Source organism: Colias croceus, chromosome 2 (assembly GCF_905220415.1).
Source record: "Colias croceus chromosome 2, ilColCroc2.1".
Classification (NCBI taxonomy): Eukaryota; Metazoa; Arthropoda; class Insecta; order Lepidoptera; family Pieridae; genus Colias; species Colias croceus.
This window is the reverse complement of record NC_059538.1, coordinates 7399140-7420496: the sequence shown is the minus strand read 5'-3', so window position 1 is coordinate 7420496 and position 21357 is coordinate 7399140. Positions and strand designations below refer to the sequence as shown.

The 21357-nt window shown below is 35.3% G+C and overlaps 2 protein-coding genes across 3 annotated transcripts in view; both read right to left on the bottom strand.

Annotated features, from left to right (window-relative positions):
• Positions 1–21357, bottom strand: part of LOC123700154 (ATP-binding cassette sub-family C member 4-like) — a 219903-nt gene that overhangs the window by 177050 nt on the left and 21496 nt on the right. The window lies entirely within an intron of this gene.
• Positions 396–21357, bottom strand: part of LOC123700143 (filamin-A) — a 74978-nt gene continuing 54016 nt past the window's right edge. Inside the window, exons 29-54 of the mRNA XM_045647278.1 lie at positions 18836–18995; positions 17648–17796; positions 17259–17331; positions 16441–16608; positions 15910–16079; positions 15623–15715; positions 15320–15464; positions 15118–15203; positions 14822–15014; positions 13802–14023; positions 13261–13424; positions 12827–12977; positions 12409–12657; positions 11844–12064; positions 11299–11506; positions 9994–10122; positions 9602–9766; positions 9221–9378; positions 8754–8933; positions 6744–6888; positions 5820–6035; positions 5290–5463; positions 4459–4634; positions 3887–4048; positions 3259–3438; positions 396–1299 (exon numbers count right to left, since the gene is read on the bottom strand). Of these exons, the coding sequence (XP_045503234.1) occupies positions 1162–1299; positions 3259–3438; positions 3887–4048; positions 4459–4634; positions 5290–5463; positions 5820–6035; positions 6744–6888; positions 8754–8933; positions 9221–9378; positions 9602–9766; positions 9994–10122; positions 11299–11506; positions 11844–12064; positions 12409–12657; positions 12827–12977; positions 13261–13424; positions 13802–14023; positions 14822–15014; positions 15118–15203; positions 15320–15464; positions 15623–15715; positions 15910–16079; positions 16441–16608; positions 17259–17331; positions 17648–17796; positions 18836–18995 (4275 nt within the window). The 3' untranslated portion in view covers positions 396–1161. The remainder of the gene's footprint in view (positions 1300–3258; positions 3439–3886; positions 4049–4458; positions 4635–5289; positions 5464–5819; positions 6036–6743; positions 6889–8753; positions 8934–9220; positions 9379–9601; positions 9767–9993; positions 10123–11298; positions 11507–11843; positions 12065–12408; positions 12658–12826; positions 12978–13260; positions 13425–13801; positions 14024–14821; positions 15015–15117; positions 15204–15319; positions 15465–15622; positions 15716–15909; positions 16080–16440; positions 16609–17258; positions 17332–17647; positions 17797–18835; positions 18996–21357) is intronic.

The following is a 21357-nucleotide window of genomic DNA, read 5'->3' as shown; positions in this document are numbered from 1 at the left end:
AACGAATAGGGAAGCCATTGTGTATGTGACGCAAGTCTGGCGTCAGTGACCTAGTTATTGATGGACAAATGCGATGTAATTAATTAGCGAGACGTGATTTTTATGTGTAAATGAGTGGTCAATGCAATTAAGATGTCTTTTAACGAACAGTGTCTCACGCTCATATTATATCATACTAATTACCTACTATGTTTGTTGTACACTTAGAAGAAATATGTTAGGTATATATGTTTCTGTGAAATTGTAACATTAAAAATATTACAATTTCACAGAAACATATAAATGATAACCCTTTGTGAAATAGGGAATGAATGAACATTCATTTCAGTAAATGGATTTTTAAAGTAAATAGTTTAATTGGTAGCGGGATAGAATAATAAATAAAACCCGTCAAATAATAAATTTTCAATTTATTAACAATTATTAGTAACCGCGGAAAAATTACATACTTATAAAGATATAAAGCTCGGACATACATGAGACTCGTTAATTTAAATCAATTGATAGTGCAGTCCATTCCTTATAACTCAACAAGCAGGTAACAATAACAAAAAACAATTACAGAAGTTAGTTATGAAGTTAAACCTATATTCTGTATTAATAAATATTAACAAATAAAGAATTTTATTATGCCTTCTAGTTTAATGTACTTTTAGAAGTAAGCTCATTTTATATTTATCCTAACAACATCACCTATGTTACGATGGACGGATACAAAGAGATTATCATACGCTATATAATATATTTTATATTTTACTAAATATTACTTGGAATGTAATGGCGATTCGAATAAGATTTATATCCATTCAGTGCTTCATTTTATAATAACATAAAAATATGGCATATTGGCTGTTTCATGAAATTACTCACAACTACTTATTATTTTCGATTCAACACAAACCTAATTCTCTAATACAATTTATTGCATTTTTCTAATTGCATTCATAACATTATTATTATTTTATTACATCTTCAAAATTACAATCATGATAAAAAATAATTATCATAAAACCATTATAAATCATTAGTAATAAACAGAGTAGAGTATCTTTATAAAACAATTTCCAATCTTGATCAATGAACTATTAAACAAGGTCACTTTATAACATCGGAATTAGGCATTTTAATACAAAGCATGGATAAAATTAAACAATAAAAGTATCAAGCAGCAGTGGCTTGTAAATAACGGCGGAGTTCTTCCTGCGTATCGAATATCATGACCGGGAACGGCGAGCCGGGAACATGGCGCCCGGCCCATCGCACCTCCACGCGGTAATCGCCTGGCTCGGTGGGCGAGAACTGAGGACAATAGTATATTAGAGACAAAAATAATTCAATGCAGATTTATTAGGTGTCCTATAGCTCAAAATTATACAAGCTAACATTAGAAAAAAAAAAACATATGGTTTGTCCTATCCTATCCTATTAATATTATAAATGCGAAAGTTTGTGAGGATGTGTGTGTGTGTCTCTTTCACGCAAATACTACTGAACAGATTGAAATGAAATTTAGCGCACTTATAGAGGGTAACTTGGATTAACACATAATATGATAGGTTTTATCGGGTTTTTCTTTGAAAACGCGGGCGAAGCCCCGGGCTGAAAGCTAGTTTGTTATAGCACGAAGTAAAAAATCGTTTTATCGAACCAACTACAAGATCGATTTTAAAAACTTCGATAGAAAGCTACATTTTCAACAAGTAACAAAAGACATAGAAAATTGTTTCCAATGTACCTCATGTACTGCTATCAAACCGAAATCAAGATTTTAATTAATACAATTTGTGAACGTAATTGCTGTTGTTCGATACTATTTTTTTTGTAATTTATCAATTTCAAGGATCTGTAAGATGTTAATCGTCTTGATAAGTTATTACGTATCTATGTTGTTATAAACAAATAAATTCATTTATCTTTAATTTTCCATTAATAATAATAGTTCAAGTAATTTGATTAGTATAAATAAATAATAATAATTTGTAATATCACGACATTGAAGACGACTTAATATTATAGAAATATTATCATGACTTAATACTATGAAATCTTGTTTTTTCTTATCGCTTAGAAATTGGGAGATGAATTATTGGAATTCTGCCATTGTCTTTCTCTATTCTTCATAAACTGTCTCTTTGGTTGAACGCACAAATCTCATGAACTATAAAAATGAAGTCCTATGTGGGGTAAGGGGCAGATGCATATATGCATAAATCTGTTTCACTGATCGAATCTCTTTGAAGGAAGTGGGTGTCAATCAGCCTTCTGTATCCTGCCAGACAAGAAATTGTCTAGACTGACCGGTTGGCTTAGTTGGTAGTGGCCCTACCTTCCAAGCCAGAGGTCGTGGGTTCGATTCCCATCCAGGGCAAATATGTGTGAGATGAACATAGACGTTTGCTATGTGTCCAGACACACATGCAACACCTTGGTGTTAAATATCTACATAACTACTAGTGGTCCGCTCCGGCTTCGCCCGTGGTACCTACATGTTTAAACTATCCTATCTCTCAAGTTGGATCGAACTGCACATGGTGTGCGAATTTTATTATAATCGGTTAAGTGGTTTAGGAGTCCATTGAGGACAAACATTGTGACACGAGATTTATATATATTAAGATTTATTTAAAACTAGCATCCGCCCGCGACTCCGTCCGCGCGGATGTCGGTCTTCGCGTGGATGGTTTATTTCTCCATTTTGAGTAACTCTAACAATGATATCTTATAAATATCTATTGGACCCAAATACGGCTAGGCCTATAATAATACGCAACGTGTGTTCGCAGTTCTACAGAACAACGTCTATGGATAAAATTGAAAAATTAAGATTAATTTTTTTCTACGTATTTTTCCAGGATAAAAAGTATCCTATTTTACGCCCAGGATAATAAGGTATAATTATACCAAGTTTCATCGAAATCGAACCGTTAGTTTTCACGTGATGCCTTCACATACAGACAGACAGACAGACAGACAGACAGACAGACAGACAGACAGACAAAAATTTTTTTAATCACATATTTGGGTTTGATATCGATCCAGTAACACTCCCTGGTATTTATTTTTTCTGTATTTTCAATGTACAGAATTGACCCTTCTACAGATTTATTATATGTATAGATTATATATGTATGTTTATCAGCCATCTGGTTTCCATAATACAAGCGAAAGCTTAGTATGGGATCAGATCGTGCCGTGTGTGAAAATTGTCGTGAACTATTTATTTATTTTATTTATTCTATATTCTCATAGGCCACTCACCTTGCACAATATAGTCCTATCCTTCTGGCTTTCCCTCTGCATTTCCACTCGGAAAGCGCCTTTTGGTCCTCTAACTCGTACAGTTAGTTGGCCAGCGCCAGCTCCCCGTGTGTCACACACGAATCGTGACTGGAATGTCGCTAGCACACCCGCCTCTATACCCGGCCCGTATACTCGGACCTGTGAACGAATTTCAATAGATATTATTGCATTAAAAAAAATAATATTTTAAATGGTAATGGTATCGAAAAGCGAATAAATAGATAAAAGCTCGAAGCTTTAAACAACTTTGTTGATATCGTCCAGCCCAATATTTATACCCAGATTTTATGAGAAAATAATTTATCGTACAAAACGATGTTAGTAAATCTAGTATAACAAACTAATAAGGTACAAATACTTTGCACAATAGGCGGCCTTATTGCTACACAGCAATCTCTGCTAGGCAACTTGGTAGGAAAGGACTTCTTGCTAGTATCGGGAATTTCGAGCGACAGATCGTTCGTATTGTTAAATGTTAGATTTAATTGCGTGACAAATAGATGATACAAATTTTTACATTGAATCTGATCAAACAAAGTGAGCTGATGAGCTAAATGAAATAGCTTACACATACAAATTATTTTACCTTGGTAGGATCCGGAGCACCAGCCACTTTGAGTATAAACGGTGATCCAGGCACGTGTTCGCCCGCAAACTGTACGCTCAGCACGTGCCGGCCCGCTTCAGCCGGCTTCACGTTCAGTGTGAACGTGCCGTCACCGTGCTCGTATAGTTCACAGTATGCAACCTAGTGGGCGAATATTTTATTTAATGTCGTTTATGGATGTTCCTTATTGATAAACTATTGGAAAATTAATTAATGAAACGAATACATCAAAACACTCATTAAATTGATATGAGATTAAAACTATGTATGAACTACAACCTTACGTTGATTTATTTATTTATTCTTCATTGTATACAGAAGTAAATTAAGAATTATTCCCTTATGTGATACTGTATACACTTATTTTACTCAAATACTAATGGAAGGTGACTTGAAACCCAAAGAAACATAATTATATTCGTCAATATCATCCAACAAGCAATCCATTTCAGCATAACTACACTTCCACACACATAAAACACAATACTTCACACATACATCTTATTAACACACTTTATAAAATTATAAAATACACATCCACATCTCCATACCTTATTAGGGCCAGTACAATGCGCAGTGAGTTCCCCAGGGCCAGCTCTACGCGTGTCTATCCAGGAGCGTATGTCCCTCCCCACCACGCCGCCCGCGAGCCCCGCCCCGGAGCACACTACTTTGGATGCGTCACCGCTTTCTGAGCCCGCACTCACTTTCACTGTGAGCGGGCAACCTGTGGAGCGAGGATTATCTATACTAATATTATAAAGAGGAAAGGTTTGTAATTATGTATGTATGTATGTATGGTTTTCACGCATAAACTACTGGATCGATTTTGATGAAATTTGGCACAGACAATCTTTAGACCCTGAGAAAGAACATAGGTTACCTTTTATTGCGAAATATGTACCACGGGCGAAGCCGGGTCGGACCGCTAGTTAATGAATAAATAGATTTATTATACACTATTACAGATGGGGAATAAAAATTGCATTTGGCAAGGGCAAATGGCGTAATGCCCATACATTTGTATAGGTTATTGAGTTTTATAGGAGAACAAAGCGAGCCGATGTAGGATCTCAAAATCGTTTTTAAAGATTTGAATCTTACTGGTATTAAAGTTTAATGGACATTTTAACAAACGCTGTGAACAAACACACCTAAATCTATGCATCCACATGTTATTGCAATGAAACGCGCAATCTACGACAAATAGAACAGGCATATAAAATGTGATTTTTATAAAATTTACAAGGTTTTATTGTATTTTAATAATAATTTTACATTTAAATTATTATCAATATCGTAGAGGCAACAATCCCAAAAATTTATGAACGTATGAGATGATGATGATGATGAACATGATATTAACGTAAATAAAAATTCACCTTTAACAAGTCGTCCAGCCCACAGAACCCGCAAATGATGGTCTCCCGCCCGCCGAGGTGTGTAAGTAGCCCGCCACAGTCCAGGTCCAGCAGCTGTAAGTGCTACGGGTATTGTTTCACCGTCTGGCGATGATAATGATGCTTCTGGAGCACCTGGACCTGCTGCGCTACCATCTAGTGAAAAAATGCACAATATTTAAAAAATGGAGCAAAAATAAAGTAATATTATATTCAATGGCTTTAGCAGAATAAGACGTATCAACAACGATTTTATTACATATTTGTAACCATCACATTTGTTTATAGCATAAAATGAAATAAACGCATCCATGAACATATGCCTTATTTATTCTACTTGCAAACATTCTATGTAACTTTTTAAACCTCGTGAGTTGTTGTTGCTGTATGTTATTTTTTTCATAATAATTTATTATCATTATATTTTTGAGTTAGAATAGCACACGTTTTCGTCTATTAATTTATCAAAAAAAGTAAACAAGTTAAATCTAATAATTCTATTTGCCACTCACCAACAGTAAAAACGGCCGGTGTATGCGGTGCGGCATGCGCCAGGCCCCTGCCAGCCAACGTCACTCGATCAGCAGTATTCCCAGAGGCCACGAGGGCCCTCCGCGGGGCCCCGGCGACGAGGGCCCCGTTGTAAGTGAGCTCTAGTTCCTGTTCGCCGCTCACGCCCTCTGGGGCCGCTAGCGTTACTACCGCCCGACCTGATACTGTTTCTACACCTGTGGAAATGCATAACATACTTAGATTGCATTCGATCATTTAGCGTGAGCTTTGATTTTTGAAGTTATACTTCTTTTGGCGCGATGGAGAAAAATGATGAGAGTGAATTTTTACGATGCTCACGCACACCGACACCTAAATTTAACAGCATGAAGTTAGTTCTAGGCGGTATGAAAATTGATAACTATGTTCAAGTTGTATATTCTAGTATTTTTTCGATAAGCCAAAGTATAACTTCTAATGCGTGTACAAGTATACACACACTTTTTTTTTAAATCTTATCAGATAGCAACCGAGCAGCTGGTGTTAAGCGATACACGCCGCCCATAAACTGGGAAATGTGTTGCTGTCCATAAAAAGGAAAGAGAGGGATATCGTAGGAATAAATTAGCCTTGGCTTGCTGCCGGTTTTTTAGATACTTAAAGGAACACTTTTAAATTAATAACACTTACAAGCACTATAACACCATTTATTGTTCCTGCATGCATTTTATTGTGCGACCGGGCAAACTTTCTGTTCAAATGGTCAACATACAAATTTAAAAGTGAAAAAATAGAATGAATATGAAATTAGTATATTTTCAAATTATGATTTAAGATGTGCTTTGCGATTAAAATTATCTTAACTCGGCTATAAACTTTACTAATTTTTAAGGGAGATATTTTATAATATTGCTATTGCTACAATAAAATAATGTTTGACTAACGTTGATGCCTTCCAGCGAGTAAACATTCCAATGTCCCGGGTCCCGCATTACTTGTATCCAACACGAGTTTTGAAGGTGCTCGAACTCGCCCCGAATTGTCCGTACCCCAACCACCTACTGCTACTATGGCTGATGTGTCTATTACCTGAAAATATACATTTTTATGATAATTTTAGCACAATTTTTCTAAGACGGATATAAAATAGAGCAATATGAAAGAAAGTTAACACTTGTTTATAGGCCAGTGGAAATTAACATTAAATTCGCAAAGCACGATGTAGTTCTGAATTTTTGGTATGTTGTTTGGATCAGTTAGGGTGATGTAAATCCCAATTTGCAACTTCGAAAAAGTTGTGCTCGCTGCGCACCACGTGATAAACTGCGAAAATTTTGGACTGTTTTCACTTTTTGCTCTAAAAGTCATAAACTATGCGTTTCCGACAAGTATCATTCACTACATAAATTAAGGTTATTAAATTTGCAACATTTTAAGCCTAATTACAGCTCTCTAAACCTTATAACGACTAAACTGTGGCCATTCAAAGTCAAAGTCTGTGAGACAAATAGTTCACTCACAATATCTGAAAAACAAAAAGAAGGTAGAAATAGATTGTTAAAGAATTGAAACTGAGGGCATATGAAATCATAAAAAGGATAATACTTTTTCATTTGCATGATAGGTAATTAACAAAATTACAAAATTTGGGAAAGTAGGAAAAAAGATTATACGAAAATAATAAACGACGAAAATTTTGGACTTTTTCACTTTTTGCTCTAAAAGTCATAAACTATGCGTTTCCGACAAGTATCATTCACTACATAAATTAAGGTTATTAAATTTTCAACAATTTAAGCCTAATTACAGCTCTCTAAACCTTATAACGACTAAACTGTGGCCATTCGAAGATGGTTCATTTTTCCCGAAATATTGAAATTTTTAGTTTTGCTCCCGTTTGAAGCAAAATATTGGCAAAAACCGCTCATTCTATGAAAAGGTCGTATAGTAAAGTTGTAGTGCATTTAATTTTCTTTCATTAGAGCATAGAACAAAGTCTATGAGACAAATAGTTCACTCACAATGTCTGAAAAACAAAAAGAAGGTAAAAACTGATTATCTTTAAAAGGCCACAGCTTAGTTGTTATAAGGTTTAGAGAGATGCAGTTAGGCTTAAATTGTTGCAATTTTAATTAGCTTTATTTATGTAGTGAATGATACTTGTCGGAAACGCATAGTTTATGACTTTTAGAGCAAAAAGTGAAAAAAGTCTAAAATTTTCGCAGTTTATTATTTGCGTATAATCTTTTTTCCTACTTTCCCAAATTTTGTAATTTTGTTAATTACCTATCCTGCAAATGAAAAAGTATTATCCTTTTATGATGTTATATGCCCTCAGTTTCAATTCTTTAAAAATCTATTTCCACCTTCTTTTTGTTTTTCAGATATTGTGAGTGAACTATTTGTCGCACAGACTTTGTTCTATGCTCTAATGAAAGAAAATTAAATGCACTACAACTTTATTATACGACCTTCTCATAGAACGAGCGGTTTTTGCCAATATTTTGCTTCAATCATCTTCGAATGGCCACAGTTTAGTCGTTATAAGGTTTAGAGAGCTGTAATTAGGCTTAAATTGTTGAAAATTTAATAACCTTAATTTATGTAGTGAATGATACTTGTCGAAAACGCATAGTTTATGACTTTTAGAGCAAAAAGTGAAAACAGTCCAAAATTTTCGCAGTTTATCACGTGGTGCGCAGCGAGCACAACTTTTTCGAAGTTGCAAATTGGGATTTACATCACCCTAACTGATCCAAACAACATACCAAAAATTCAGAACTACATCGTGCTTTGCGAATTTAGGGTTTTTTTGTGTCGATTTCTACTGGCCTATTACCTATCCAATAAGAACCATTATTTTTGTTAGTACCTTGACAACAAAATCTCCTGATAAAGATACATTAATTTCATGATTTGAAATGTGAGCACGTTCACAATATTTTCAAACTTACTTTAACTGAAAACGGGCTTCCAGGCAAAGGTCCAGACGGCACGAATATCCTCACTTCATATTGTCCCACTACTAGCGGTATGTAGGCACACAACCATTCTTTCGGTGCACCCGCTACTACACGACATTCCAGTAGACCGTTATCAGAATCCTCTTCTTTGCCATCGTTTAATCTTTCCACCTATAAAAATTAAGATATATTTTATAATTTATGGTGCAAATCACTACAAAATTTATTTGCACTTTTTATAATACATACTGTACACTGTAACATTTTCAATAATTACGAAATATGTATTGAAAATTCAAATCATAAACAATAGTAACCCATATTTAATAATCGTTTGTTCTATTTACAATCTTAAAAAAATATAAAACGTTGATTTAAGATTTTACATTTTGGGAAATGTGAATTACATTTTTCTACAGCGCTTATCGTGACAAACCTAATCATAACTTTTTACAAACCTGCACAGTGGGCGGCGTGTTATCCACACAGTGTATAGTGAAAGCGGCCTCTTTGCCGACGTGCGCATGCGCAAGTCCTGTGCCCGCACACCGCGCAGCTATACTAGCCCGTGCGCTTAGTACACCCAGAGAAATGGGGCTACCAGGAATGCTGGCACCTGGTAAATATATTGAAAAAATTAATAAGACACATGGGGTTTTTTTTGGTAATCATGCTTGACGGGTAAAAATTAATACAAGGTACTCAGAAACTGTGATGTTGGTGTGAAACTATTATAAAGACCACCGAAAAAGTACTTCTTATGTTATAAATATTAATCTAATAAGTTGAAAATGTAGATCATATCATCAATAAATATTTTCAATCTGTTAAAGTATTACCTCCGTAAGTAACATAAATCCGGTAATGTGCGGGCATGGTGGGTCGCAAGCGCACTTTGTACAAGTGTCCGTCCTCTCGAATATCAACGGGTAAGCGTACACGCCGTTCGCCCATCGCTTCACAGAGTACATCTAATTCACCTACACCGGCGTCTTTTGTGTCCACTGTCAATGAAAAAAAAAAAAATATAAATGTACAAAGGAAAATTGGCTCGAGGTTTTATTGCGCTTGGATGGTAGACGTTTTAATAAAAAGGGTTTGTTCCAAGTTTTTGCAAAGTCTTGTTAAACTATATTTACAGTAATTACAGTAACAATATAGTACAAAAATTTATACAAAAGAACATGAGTTTTAACTTAACATTTCTATGATAACATTTTAACTTTCTCACCCGTAAAGTTGATAGGAGTGTGAGCGATAAGATTTCCAGTTGGAAGACCAGAGAGTATTACTTTGTTCGGATCGAATGATTCACAAGTGTACGGGCTGCCAGTTATCGGTTTGGAAAGATGAAGTACCTCTGCAAATAAAAATAAATAATTGCACCAGCACTACCTTGTATCGGTCAATTAAGCAAAGCTGGCATGTTCACAGTACTCACACTTATGCAATTTCACTTACAGTATGTTCAAAAAAAAATGCGACTCTAGTTTCATTTTAGAAAATATCCAAGTTTTATACTGGCTTGCATATTCGCTCGTCTTTTAATTCTATTGAATATGCTTAGGATATGTCACAACTAAGCGCTCTAAAAGATTTTCCGCAAAATTTAATTACGGATCAACAACTTTACGAACACTTCCAAAGAACACATACCGCAATAAGACATTGGTACCTATTCAATTTTAAGTAAGAACAACCGATATCGTTTGTAAATTAATGTAAATGGTGATAACTCTGATTATTAATTAGTAATTTGATTTTTGAAAAAAAAAATGCCGATTTTAGTCAAAATTTATATTTTTCTAACAAGATCCTTATCATTCAAATTTCCACCTTGGTGAGAAAAATTGACATTTCTAATGAAAATGAACAAAAAATTAAATGATTTTATTAAATACTGTAAAATAGTATATAATTCTTCCATTTACTGTATCACAAAATTCTTCATAGATTTTTAGATATTCGTACTACACCAATTACATCACCCTGTATTTATAAACAATTGCAAAATATGACACATACATAGGCCGGGAGATACTGACACAAAATTTCGGGTCATTTGTAACAGAATGGCGGTTCTACAGAGGTCTTATTACGCAATGACAAAAAGAAAAATGATGGTCAGAACGCTGGTACCGGCGGACTAGTCGCGTGGGCGTAAGTCACACTCGTCTGATAAGTAAGACCCCTCTAGACCGCCATCCTGTTACAAATGATCCGAAATTTTGTGTCAGTATCTCCCGGCCTAACATGTGCAATGTGTAAATGTGTTGACGTTCCAGCTCTTCTTAATATACTTATACTATGTTACTGCTTCCTGACAAGTTCTGTTTAGCTTATATCTGTTAAATGACAGATTATAATGTATGAAATTTTACGATAATAAGTGTCAGTTTTAAGGGATATGATAATCAGAAAATTTTTATCCTTAAGCTTCTGTACAACACAAAAATTTTACATTTTTGCAATTTTCTGACATAATTATTAAGTTTTCTATAACACAATAGGTACTACCTATAAACTAAATTCTTACCAATAGTACTCTGTCCTACATCAGTGATAGTGAACTCGGCTTGCAACAGCCCCGACTTGGTCTGATAGCAGCGCACTGGCAGTGCTCTAGCTCCAGGCCCCGATACCACGACATCGAACTCACGTGCCGCTCGACCGAGCGTGTCGATACTGAAGGACGATACGCGGCTTACTTGTGCTTGGTACAGGCCAAGGCCTGATGCTGATACCTGGGTGGAATAATATATTGTGACTGGAGTTTACGAAGTGGACAGTAAATAAAATAAGGTTTAATGAGACGTAATACCGCTATAAATTTTGCGATTTCGGCGACTCTATGAAACGAAGAATCAACGTACTGACTCAGAGTAACAAAGTATTAACGTTAGGTACACGTAGAATGTGAACAAGTTAACCTAAAAAGATTTTATAAAAAAGTTTCCAACAATCAAAATCTGTAAATATTTTTGACATAAACCGTCACATACTTAATGCACTTTGAATTAACCGTTTTATAAAAAAAACTTTAGATTCAATATTATTTGCACAAATAGTTTAAAAACACACCTCTTGTCCATGATGCGCCGGTAGCACATCTACAACTAACGGTTCCCGTGCCACCGGAGTGCCGCTCCACAGTAGTGCAATACGATGAGGAGCAGCTCTAGCGGGATGCCATACAAGGTCCGTACGAGAACCACCCCGCCGACGAACTGAGTGTGGTACTGTGCGTCCGCCGCTTGATACTCGCGCTGAGAGACGACCCCCGCCAGCGCCGCTTGTGCTAACTGGATACAAAATGGAATGTATTAGACGCCTTGTCAGAAAACATAAGCCATAATTATAAATGCCAGTCAGCATATTGCTAAATAAAGATGTGATAAAAAATTTGTGCAAAGGAACTAGAGATGAATAAACCAAATCACTAGCAGTATTATCATATTTATTTTTGTATAGTTATGATACAAATATTGAAATTAGATACTAATATATTTTATTTCACATATACTTCGATTCAAAATTGAACAAGTATTTATGAAATTAGATCAAGGAAAAGTCAAGGAAAAAAATCCATAACGTATCATAAATTAATAGCCAATCGATAAAGAGTATTCAAGTATCAGTTCTATACCTGTAACTATTGCAGGTCTATGTGCAACCGCTTCCCCAATAGATAGTACTTTAACAGCAGACGGATCTAGAGCCTCCACCTCAGCCACGGGTCCTCTCGCACTACGAACCACATATCTGCCCACTCTGGTCACTGGGAAGATTAATAGACCCATATCTTCCAAGTTCGCATCTGATACTCTTGTACCAGTGGGTGATAGCACTTCCACGTCCGATAGGTTCTCGTCAATTTCGATTGTTGCTGTCGTTCCTGTAGGGAAAATAAATAAAGACGTAGGAAAAAAGAGGGAGAAAAGTCATAAAGCTCAAATATGTTTTCATTGTTAAATTTTATCAGCGTTCTAAAGTTTCTGTAAGAGGTCTTCTTAGAGACATAAAACATATTTATATAAATGAGGTTTAATTACAAAGAAACATACCAATTTGCACATAAGTATGAGGTTCATTAACTCTGCACACAAACGGGCTCCCAGGCACGGGCTGTTCGTTGAATGTGACTGAAACGCGATGAGCTTCCCGCGACACGGGTATAAATGTGACGTCATATAAACCGCGGGCTACTGCTACTACCTGAAATAATTAAAACTTCACTATAATACGAACTTTAATTAAAACAATTTTTTCTATTTTTCTATAGCGACTACAACCTACTGTAACTTGTCATTAAACAGTTGTGGTAAAATTTATTTTTAATTAACATTGAATTTCTTTAAGTAAATAAGAGTAAAATTTCAAGGTCGCGTCTTGGCAATACCGTCACGTCAATTATAGTATCTTTGAATCTAGCCAAAGAAGTTTCACTTCTGACACGTGTGGTCGGCACACACGCTATTTTTTGTAAACTGTCACTTACCTCAGCTTTAACAGTGGTAGACGGTGTAGAAACTACTAGTTCAAGTGTTCCTTCACCCGCGCCAGCCGCATCAACACTGAAAGTGACCGGCTTCCCCACTTCCACTCCGCGTTCTTCGTCTGCGCTCTCATCTAGATTCAAACCTTCGAGCGTGCCTTCTAATTCTGCCAAATGTTAGGAATAATATTGTAGAATTATTCAAGCTAATAGGATAGAATTTAACGTTTAGATAGGTTGTATTATTCTTATGATATATGTTTGAATTGAGAATTGCAAAAATATGAGTTGAGAAGATTAATTAAAAATATGAACATATGCAATATGCATGTCTAATCTAATATTATGCATTGAATAAAAAATATGATTATAATTCTTGCTTGATTAGAAAGCTACAATAAATATTATCTGACATGTTTTTTTCATTTTTAATTAAAAACTCGATTAAACTGCTTTCTATCTACCTCACTTCGGTTTGCAGGTACCGCTCCAACCAGTGACGGTGACATAATAATTTTCAATCTAAAATTTCTTCATAACTCACCTCCCGCACCCAGTCCAGTAACACGCACGCATCTCACATCATACACGTTGCACACAAACGGCGAGCCGGGCACGTGCCGGCCCGCGCACTGCACGTGCACGCTGTGCCGGCCCACCGCGTCGGGCGTGTACGTGCACGTGTAGCGACCCTCGCCTAGCGCCCGCGTGCTCGTACGCACACTGGTACCGCCCGGACCGGTCACGGATATTGTGGGCTCGCATGCTGTGCATAAATGATTATAAAATAAAAAAACGACGTGTGACACTCGGGGACTGCCGCGGTAAAACTATTGCATGCTATGCCTTCAAGCCACACCTCCGCCCGTCAGAGTGGGGAGCCGGCAGCGTGAGGTTTTTTCGTTACGGAATTTTTCGATTCGGTCCCCACGCTCAAGGCCCGCGATAGAAGCTATGCAATAGCTTAATAAAAAACTGTACACGAACATTTTTGGTCAATTATAACGTCAAATATGATGTAAAAAGAACAAATTCATCTATTTGTTTTAATATTTTTTCATGACAAAATTGAATAAGGTATTATTTATTTTAAATAACCATAAAAAATATTGGGATACCGTCTGAAATACGTAGTTTAAAACTATTAGTAGATTTAAATCCACTAATTATTTTGTGGATTCTCTCAGCCATAACACCAACACAACTGCGGTATCCAACGAAATAAACTATTTGTAAACATAATCTGCTACAAACACCAATGAACTATTGTTTGTTGATTTATTTTCTGGTAAATAAACGTAATATCTCGTTTGTAACCACAAACATCAGTATTATTGCGGCTACTGCAGAATGCTGTTAGCTTTATTTATTTTTCGTTTCATTCAACATAACAAAATAAATTTACTAGAAATACTCTAAATTATTATGTTTAATATATCACTCAATCATGTTAAGAACTACCTACAATTGAATTTAATACAAATTTTAAAGAATAATTTGATAAAAAATTAGAAGAAGTATAAAAAGAATTTCCACCACATTTAAAAAACTGAAGGTCACTTACAATGGAATCCAGTGAGGTTTATTTCCGCAGATTCTCCTCTGGCCGCAGAAGATAATCCTGGTCCAGTGGCTCTAGCATCAGGGGCGGCTGCTGGGGCTGATACCATGCAAGTAAAGGGTGAACCGGGTACTGCGTGTCCATTGAAACGGACTGATAATGTATGAGGAGCTGCTTCCGTTGGTTTGAAGTTGACCTAAAAGTAATAATTAGAGCATGTTATTAGGAATTTGGGGGCTAAAAATATCTGAAGAAATGAGATTTAATATATTCTGTAGGTAAATAAATGTGTATCTTACTTTGAATCGAGCGTTTCCTTCACTCTGAACGTAATTGGGCACATTCCTGCCATTTACGGCTACGATGATTTCCAGATTCCCAGCCCCTGTAAACGATAAAATCATTATAAAAATCCACAAATACTATAATCATTTTACTTCATAAATATTTTAATCTTGTTCTTAGTTAAAGTATTTATTTTGCTTTTTTCTGTTTTATTACCAGCATGAGATGCGTTTATCGTGAAGGAAACAGGTCGACCGACTACGCCAGGCGATATATCTGTAACGGATACTCTAGCTGCGCTGTACGCTTTCACCAAGAATGGACTGCCTTCAACGTGACCACCCATGGCTCCTGCGCGAACCTAGAACAATATTTTCAGTCAATCCTTACTAAAATTTAAAAATTACTAATCTTTAAACTTTTGTTTGTTAGTAAGTTGGTAATGGATGTTACGAATTTTGGAAATACTTTCACCATTTTTCTTGACTGAAATTGGTATAAAATGAAAAATTGAATTACCTCTATACTATGGTCCCCTACGTCAACTGGAATAAACGATATTGTATACCGTTTGCTTGCTTCGTTTTCGCCCACCGTTTCATCGGCAGATACCTGGAAAATATAAAAATAATGCATTTTTAGACAGGAATCTCTTTAGAAATAATGCTGTTTGTATGATATTTAATTAACTTTATTTCTACCTTCGACTTCGTTCGATAGTTTTAACAATCATATTCATATACTCTTTTTTATTTCTACTTGAAAAAGATTTTTTTGCGTTTGAGCTAGCTGGGAAGAACTTTTACCTGTACTGGTACTGGTCGTCTAGCTGGACCCAGCACTTCAACATGCGGTGATGTCGGCGAGTCTACACTGAAGGTATACGCGTCGCCCACTGACACTTTATCTGGGGATTCCCCTGAACCTGCACCTATTACACGCGCTGGTGCTGATACATGGCAGACGAATGGACTTCCTGTTGGGTAAGAAAAATTATAATTATAAGGTCTTCTCAATTTGTGCGACTGTGCTATAGGCAGTAAAAGTTTGTAGGCAGTTTGTACAAGGATTTTAGAGAGATAATACTGTTGATCAATCAATTAAGAATTAAGAATATAATCCAGTTTGTTGATTCGTTTCGTTATAATTTCGTAACTAGCACTATGATAATAATTTCGCAACACTTTCCAAAGTAAAATCAATCCAATATCACTCATGATTACTACAACCTAAAAATTCCAAAAAAATAATTATTTTTGACGCACATTGTCTCACTCTGTATTACACATTACTTCAGTAAAAATTAAACTATAAATATAATATAAAACAAGTATTACCCGGCACATGATCCCCATTAAACCTCAGCTCCACGGTATGCGGTCGCGGGTCCCTCGGCGTGAAGCTGATCGCGTACGTGTGCGCGCCCTGCGCCGCGGCTGCGGTGGGCACGCGGCCACCGTTCACTGTCACTTCGAGGTTACCCGGCCCAGCGGCCATAGTTTCCACTGAAAATACGATATTTTTTTAATTGATATTGGTATATGTTTAGCACATTTATTGACAGGATGGTGCTTTTTATAGAGAAGAGAATAAGAAGTGGCAATTAAACTTGCGTTACCTCAATGGTAAAAAGTCGTTTGTTTAGATTATTGTAAGTGTTGAGTAGAACATGTTATTTCGAAAGCTTGAAAGACTGCTTGTTTATTTAGCAACCAATTATGGACAACTAAAGGCAATTGTAAATTTGTTAATTAAATCTTATTCGGAATCTTGAAATGTGTTTCAAATTTATTCATCATATAAATATTTTTCTTTCATTTACGATACTAATCATTAACGGTTCTATGAAATAAAACTTTATATGTATTTAACATTAGTGAGATTTACAGCTTAAGAGATCCAGTTCGTTTCACCGGGGCGATCGTCCGATGATGTAAGCTATAAGGATTCTTGCACTTCCAGTCGTAATCGCATAAGCGCATTAAAAAGTATTTTACTATGCAAGTTGAAATGGGAAATACAAGTAATACTTTATATTTCACACTTTTAATTTTATTTACATGTAGTAAAAAAAGTAACACATTGCAATTTCAAAAATTTTACGCATACAAATATGTATACATATTTTAAAAAAGTTAATTTTTGTAAAGCTTACCCAAAAACGTAACGGGCTTTCCAACTGTTCCATGAGCAACATCTTTAACTCTTATAGCCGTCACATCGTACACCTATAAACAAAAAAAAAATAATATTATACCTACCAATTATTGTCTTATGCTTAGAAAAGAAAATCGCATTGAAATAATTCTATAAAAACTTTCCGGGCGTTTAAATTGCAACAATTAATAAGAGCGATTCTACCCAGGAATATATTTTAAAATTTCAACAATTATTTTTTCACAATTAGTTGTATTACTTTAAACTCTACATGACCTTGAAATGTATAAATTGAAAATACAGTACACACAAGAACATTCACTTATTCACAATTAATTATATTTAAAAAATTTAATAAAAAAACCATCACAACAAAAAGCACCGTACCTTCAAATGGAACGGGCTAGCGGGTATAGGCTGCGAGTCGACCAGCACGTTCAAGCGGTGCTCCCCCACCGCCCGCGGCACGAACTCCGCGCGGAACGTGCCCGCGCCCGCCGCCGACACCGCGGCCGGGACCGACGCGCCGTTCGGACCTACGCGCCAACATCGCTCAGCTCACCGCTACGCCCTAACTCGCCCTAACCCTAAACCCTACAGTCCTACTCTAATATATTTTACCCTATTCTTACATGCGATACCTAACACTATGCACCGTCATGCGTTAGAATGATACAAGCATGACTCAGATAGCTACCATATTCCCAATAACTTTCTAATGATGTAAATATTCTTTTTTTTTCATTTTGAATAATTCATATGATTGTTAGAAGTTAGGGCGAAGCGGATGAGCTTTTGTAACGTGAATGTTATACATGTTATGTCGTATCACGAACGTAACTTAAATCCTGGATATAATTTTTATAGTACCATTATAACACTATGAGTTTTATAATAAACCAATTACCTTAGTCTATGTTAGTAAAGGATAGCTTATATATACTAATAATATATGAAAATATCATTATAATTGTTGGAAAATTAAGAAGATTCGTGAGAATTGTTAGTAGCAAAGCTGCTATTTTTACACCTATATCAAAACGTTCTAGCTTTCTACTTTCGTCCCCTGAGGCCACATTCTTTTCATCGGATTTGATACATTCAACGCATTCAACAACTCTCATTCATTTTTTCCACCCTGCAAGGAAATATTGTTTGTTTTATGTCATAATACTATTTTATTTATAAATTCATCTATAGCTTTTTTATAAAAGAAATATCTGAAGTTGTGCATAATATTAACAATTTATTCTATTAATTTTTGTCAATAGTATTTATCGTAGTCAGAATATATTAATTACACATTCATGACACATACTTAACAAAAATCCAGTAATAAAGCAAGAACATACTTATGGAACATAGATATAACTAATTAGATCTTTTCCTTCAATTCACAAAATTATATGATAATCATTGCATAATTTTGATAAACATAATAACATAGTGTGTTAAACACACTCCGTATCTACAATTTGTTGTATCAAAATTTAAAAAAAAACATGATATTTTTTTCTTAAAAGACTGTATAGTAACAATAGAGTACTTACTTAATAGTATCACAAAGTTACTCACCCTCAACATTAACTTCAATTTGTTCCAACGTAGCGGTAGAGTGATGTAGCGTGAGGAAAGTTGGTTGGTGTAGTGGTACAGGACCCGGCAAGGTCACTCTTGCTCCGCTCACACCACCCTCCGATACATCTATGACTAGAGGACAACCTGGCACTCTCATCTAGATACACATAATATTTAAAATGTCAGTCATATTTCAGTAAAAGCAAATTACAAGTACCTACTAGGTATATGGTACAATTTTAATTATAGGGATTTACAAATTAAAAAATTAAATTATTAAAGACTCTTTAATTTTGTTTATATGTAATGTTTGAATAGAATAAACAGCATTTCTAAACAATTCTCACATAAAATATAAATAAAATACAAACAAATTCATGATTAACTTAACAGTGGAATTTAAAAATAATTTTTAATTTTTAATATTCATATATTATATCACATTCAATACTTATAATATGATTAATCAGAGTAATAGTATTACCATGGACGAATATAATCTAAAAGGACTGATAATGGTCATACTAGAGATCGTACCCCGTAATTTCAGACTATTACTAGATGGCGCTCTGATTTGAGCTTATTATTTAATTTGCAGCTTTAAAAGCACCACTAGTGACCAATTTTAGAACTATGGAAACAGCAAACTATCGATTTTCAATTATTACATCTAGAGGGCGTTGTTTTAAAAACTCCGGTGTTTTTGAATTATTTTAGTCTAATAATTTCTTGCTTTATATACAATTTAAATCTGACGAAATCCTATTCATAATTGATGATTCCAGTGAGCGCCGCAGCTTTTCCATCTCTTCGGATATAATCTCTCGAATAGAGTCAGCTGATAATGCATTATTATTCACAGCGATAGGGGATTTAAAAGAAGATGTGCCACCTCTACGTGTTGTAATGTTATCAGGACTTCGTTGTAACAATTGAGCGCATGAGCGTACTGGGGTATTTTCAGTATTCAGAGATCTTGACTGATGAGTGGAACATTCAGGGCAAAACCATTTTTTTTTAAATTCGCTTGTCAATTGTTTCTTATTGTCAATTGGGAACAAACATGCAATATGATAATTTCGTTTACAATGAGGGCAAGATAAAATCCCAGCGCTGCCTTCTGTTGTAGCTTTGCAACAGGCAAACTTCATAATGATTGGAAAATTTAAGTAATTAAGAAAAAAAAAATATAGTAATAAATTTCTGATAATATGACCCTTGTCAGGATCGATCTTCCTACTAACTGTTCTAAATCCAGTTCACTTTGTACAGAGCTACGAGTGTCTTGTAATTTTTAACGAAATTATGTTTCTTATTGTATCTGGTAAATCGACACGATAGATGACAATGTTAATTTGTAACTTTTGTTTTTAATATACCGTCAACCACTTTTATCACTTTTACGCAAAAAGTTTCCAATGTTAATTTTAATAATAAATCGTGATGTATATAATAAGTTAATAACGCGTATTCGTCCACAAATCAGATTGTTTTTGATAACTTAAGCACCACTCATAAAAACTTCCAACAAGATATACTATTTCAATTAGAATTGAATTTAATTTGTAACCCGCTTGATCAAACACGTACGCTTCACACTGACGTAAGCGACTAACTGTGTTGGTGTTATCAAGTTTGGGTCGCTGGCTAAGACATGCTGGACATTTCCAAGAAGACTTCTTTTCAGGTAACATGGCATAAAATCTCTTATCGTTGGTTCCAGCGCACTGCAAGTCATACGCTAGAGAACATAGGGAGCATCTAAGGAAGTGAGTACCTTTAATAAGGTTTCGACACCCACTACAAACATTCGACATAGTGATCAGAGTAGTGTATATATATTCTTTATTTTCTGAAAAAAATGTCTATATCTTTTTTGTTCTTAATTATTCCCTTGTAAACAGTATTACATATTTATATGAGCAAAAAATACGGGAAAAGAAAAAAAAAATCTAGATGTACGGCGATGATTTGAACCAGCGTCCATCAGTTTATAAGTACGAGACTGAGTCAATACAGCTACAGACACTTATACGTCTTACGTTGAAATTTATGCTCTAATTGTTCGAGTAATTCTTAGATAAAAACAGTTCATAGCAGCGTGTTCCATGATGGTGGTCACGAAGTCACTCTCGAACAGCGATGATCGAAGTGAAAAAATAGGCGGTTCATCCTAAGGAGCGCTGGGGCAGTGAACTCTCAAAAATAATTATTATAATAAAGTTGTGCTCATTCATTTAACAATTAATATATCTTTAATTTAAAATTAAATTTATCGTATACCTAAACTCCAATACGAATATCAAATGCCTAAATACGGAATCCAATAAGAGTGAAAGAGAAATTTTGCGACAGTCCTGCGGAGGTCCTGCGCGAAATCGCGATGTTGCCGCATCGCATGACAGCAGCAATTGCGCGCGACAAGCGCGCGACGTTGCCAGTTGCCACTCCTATATTATAAACAAACAATAAAAATACGCTCGCGAAAGCAAATTCGGGGATTTTCTAATTATTAATTG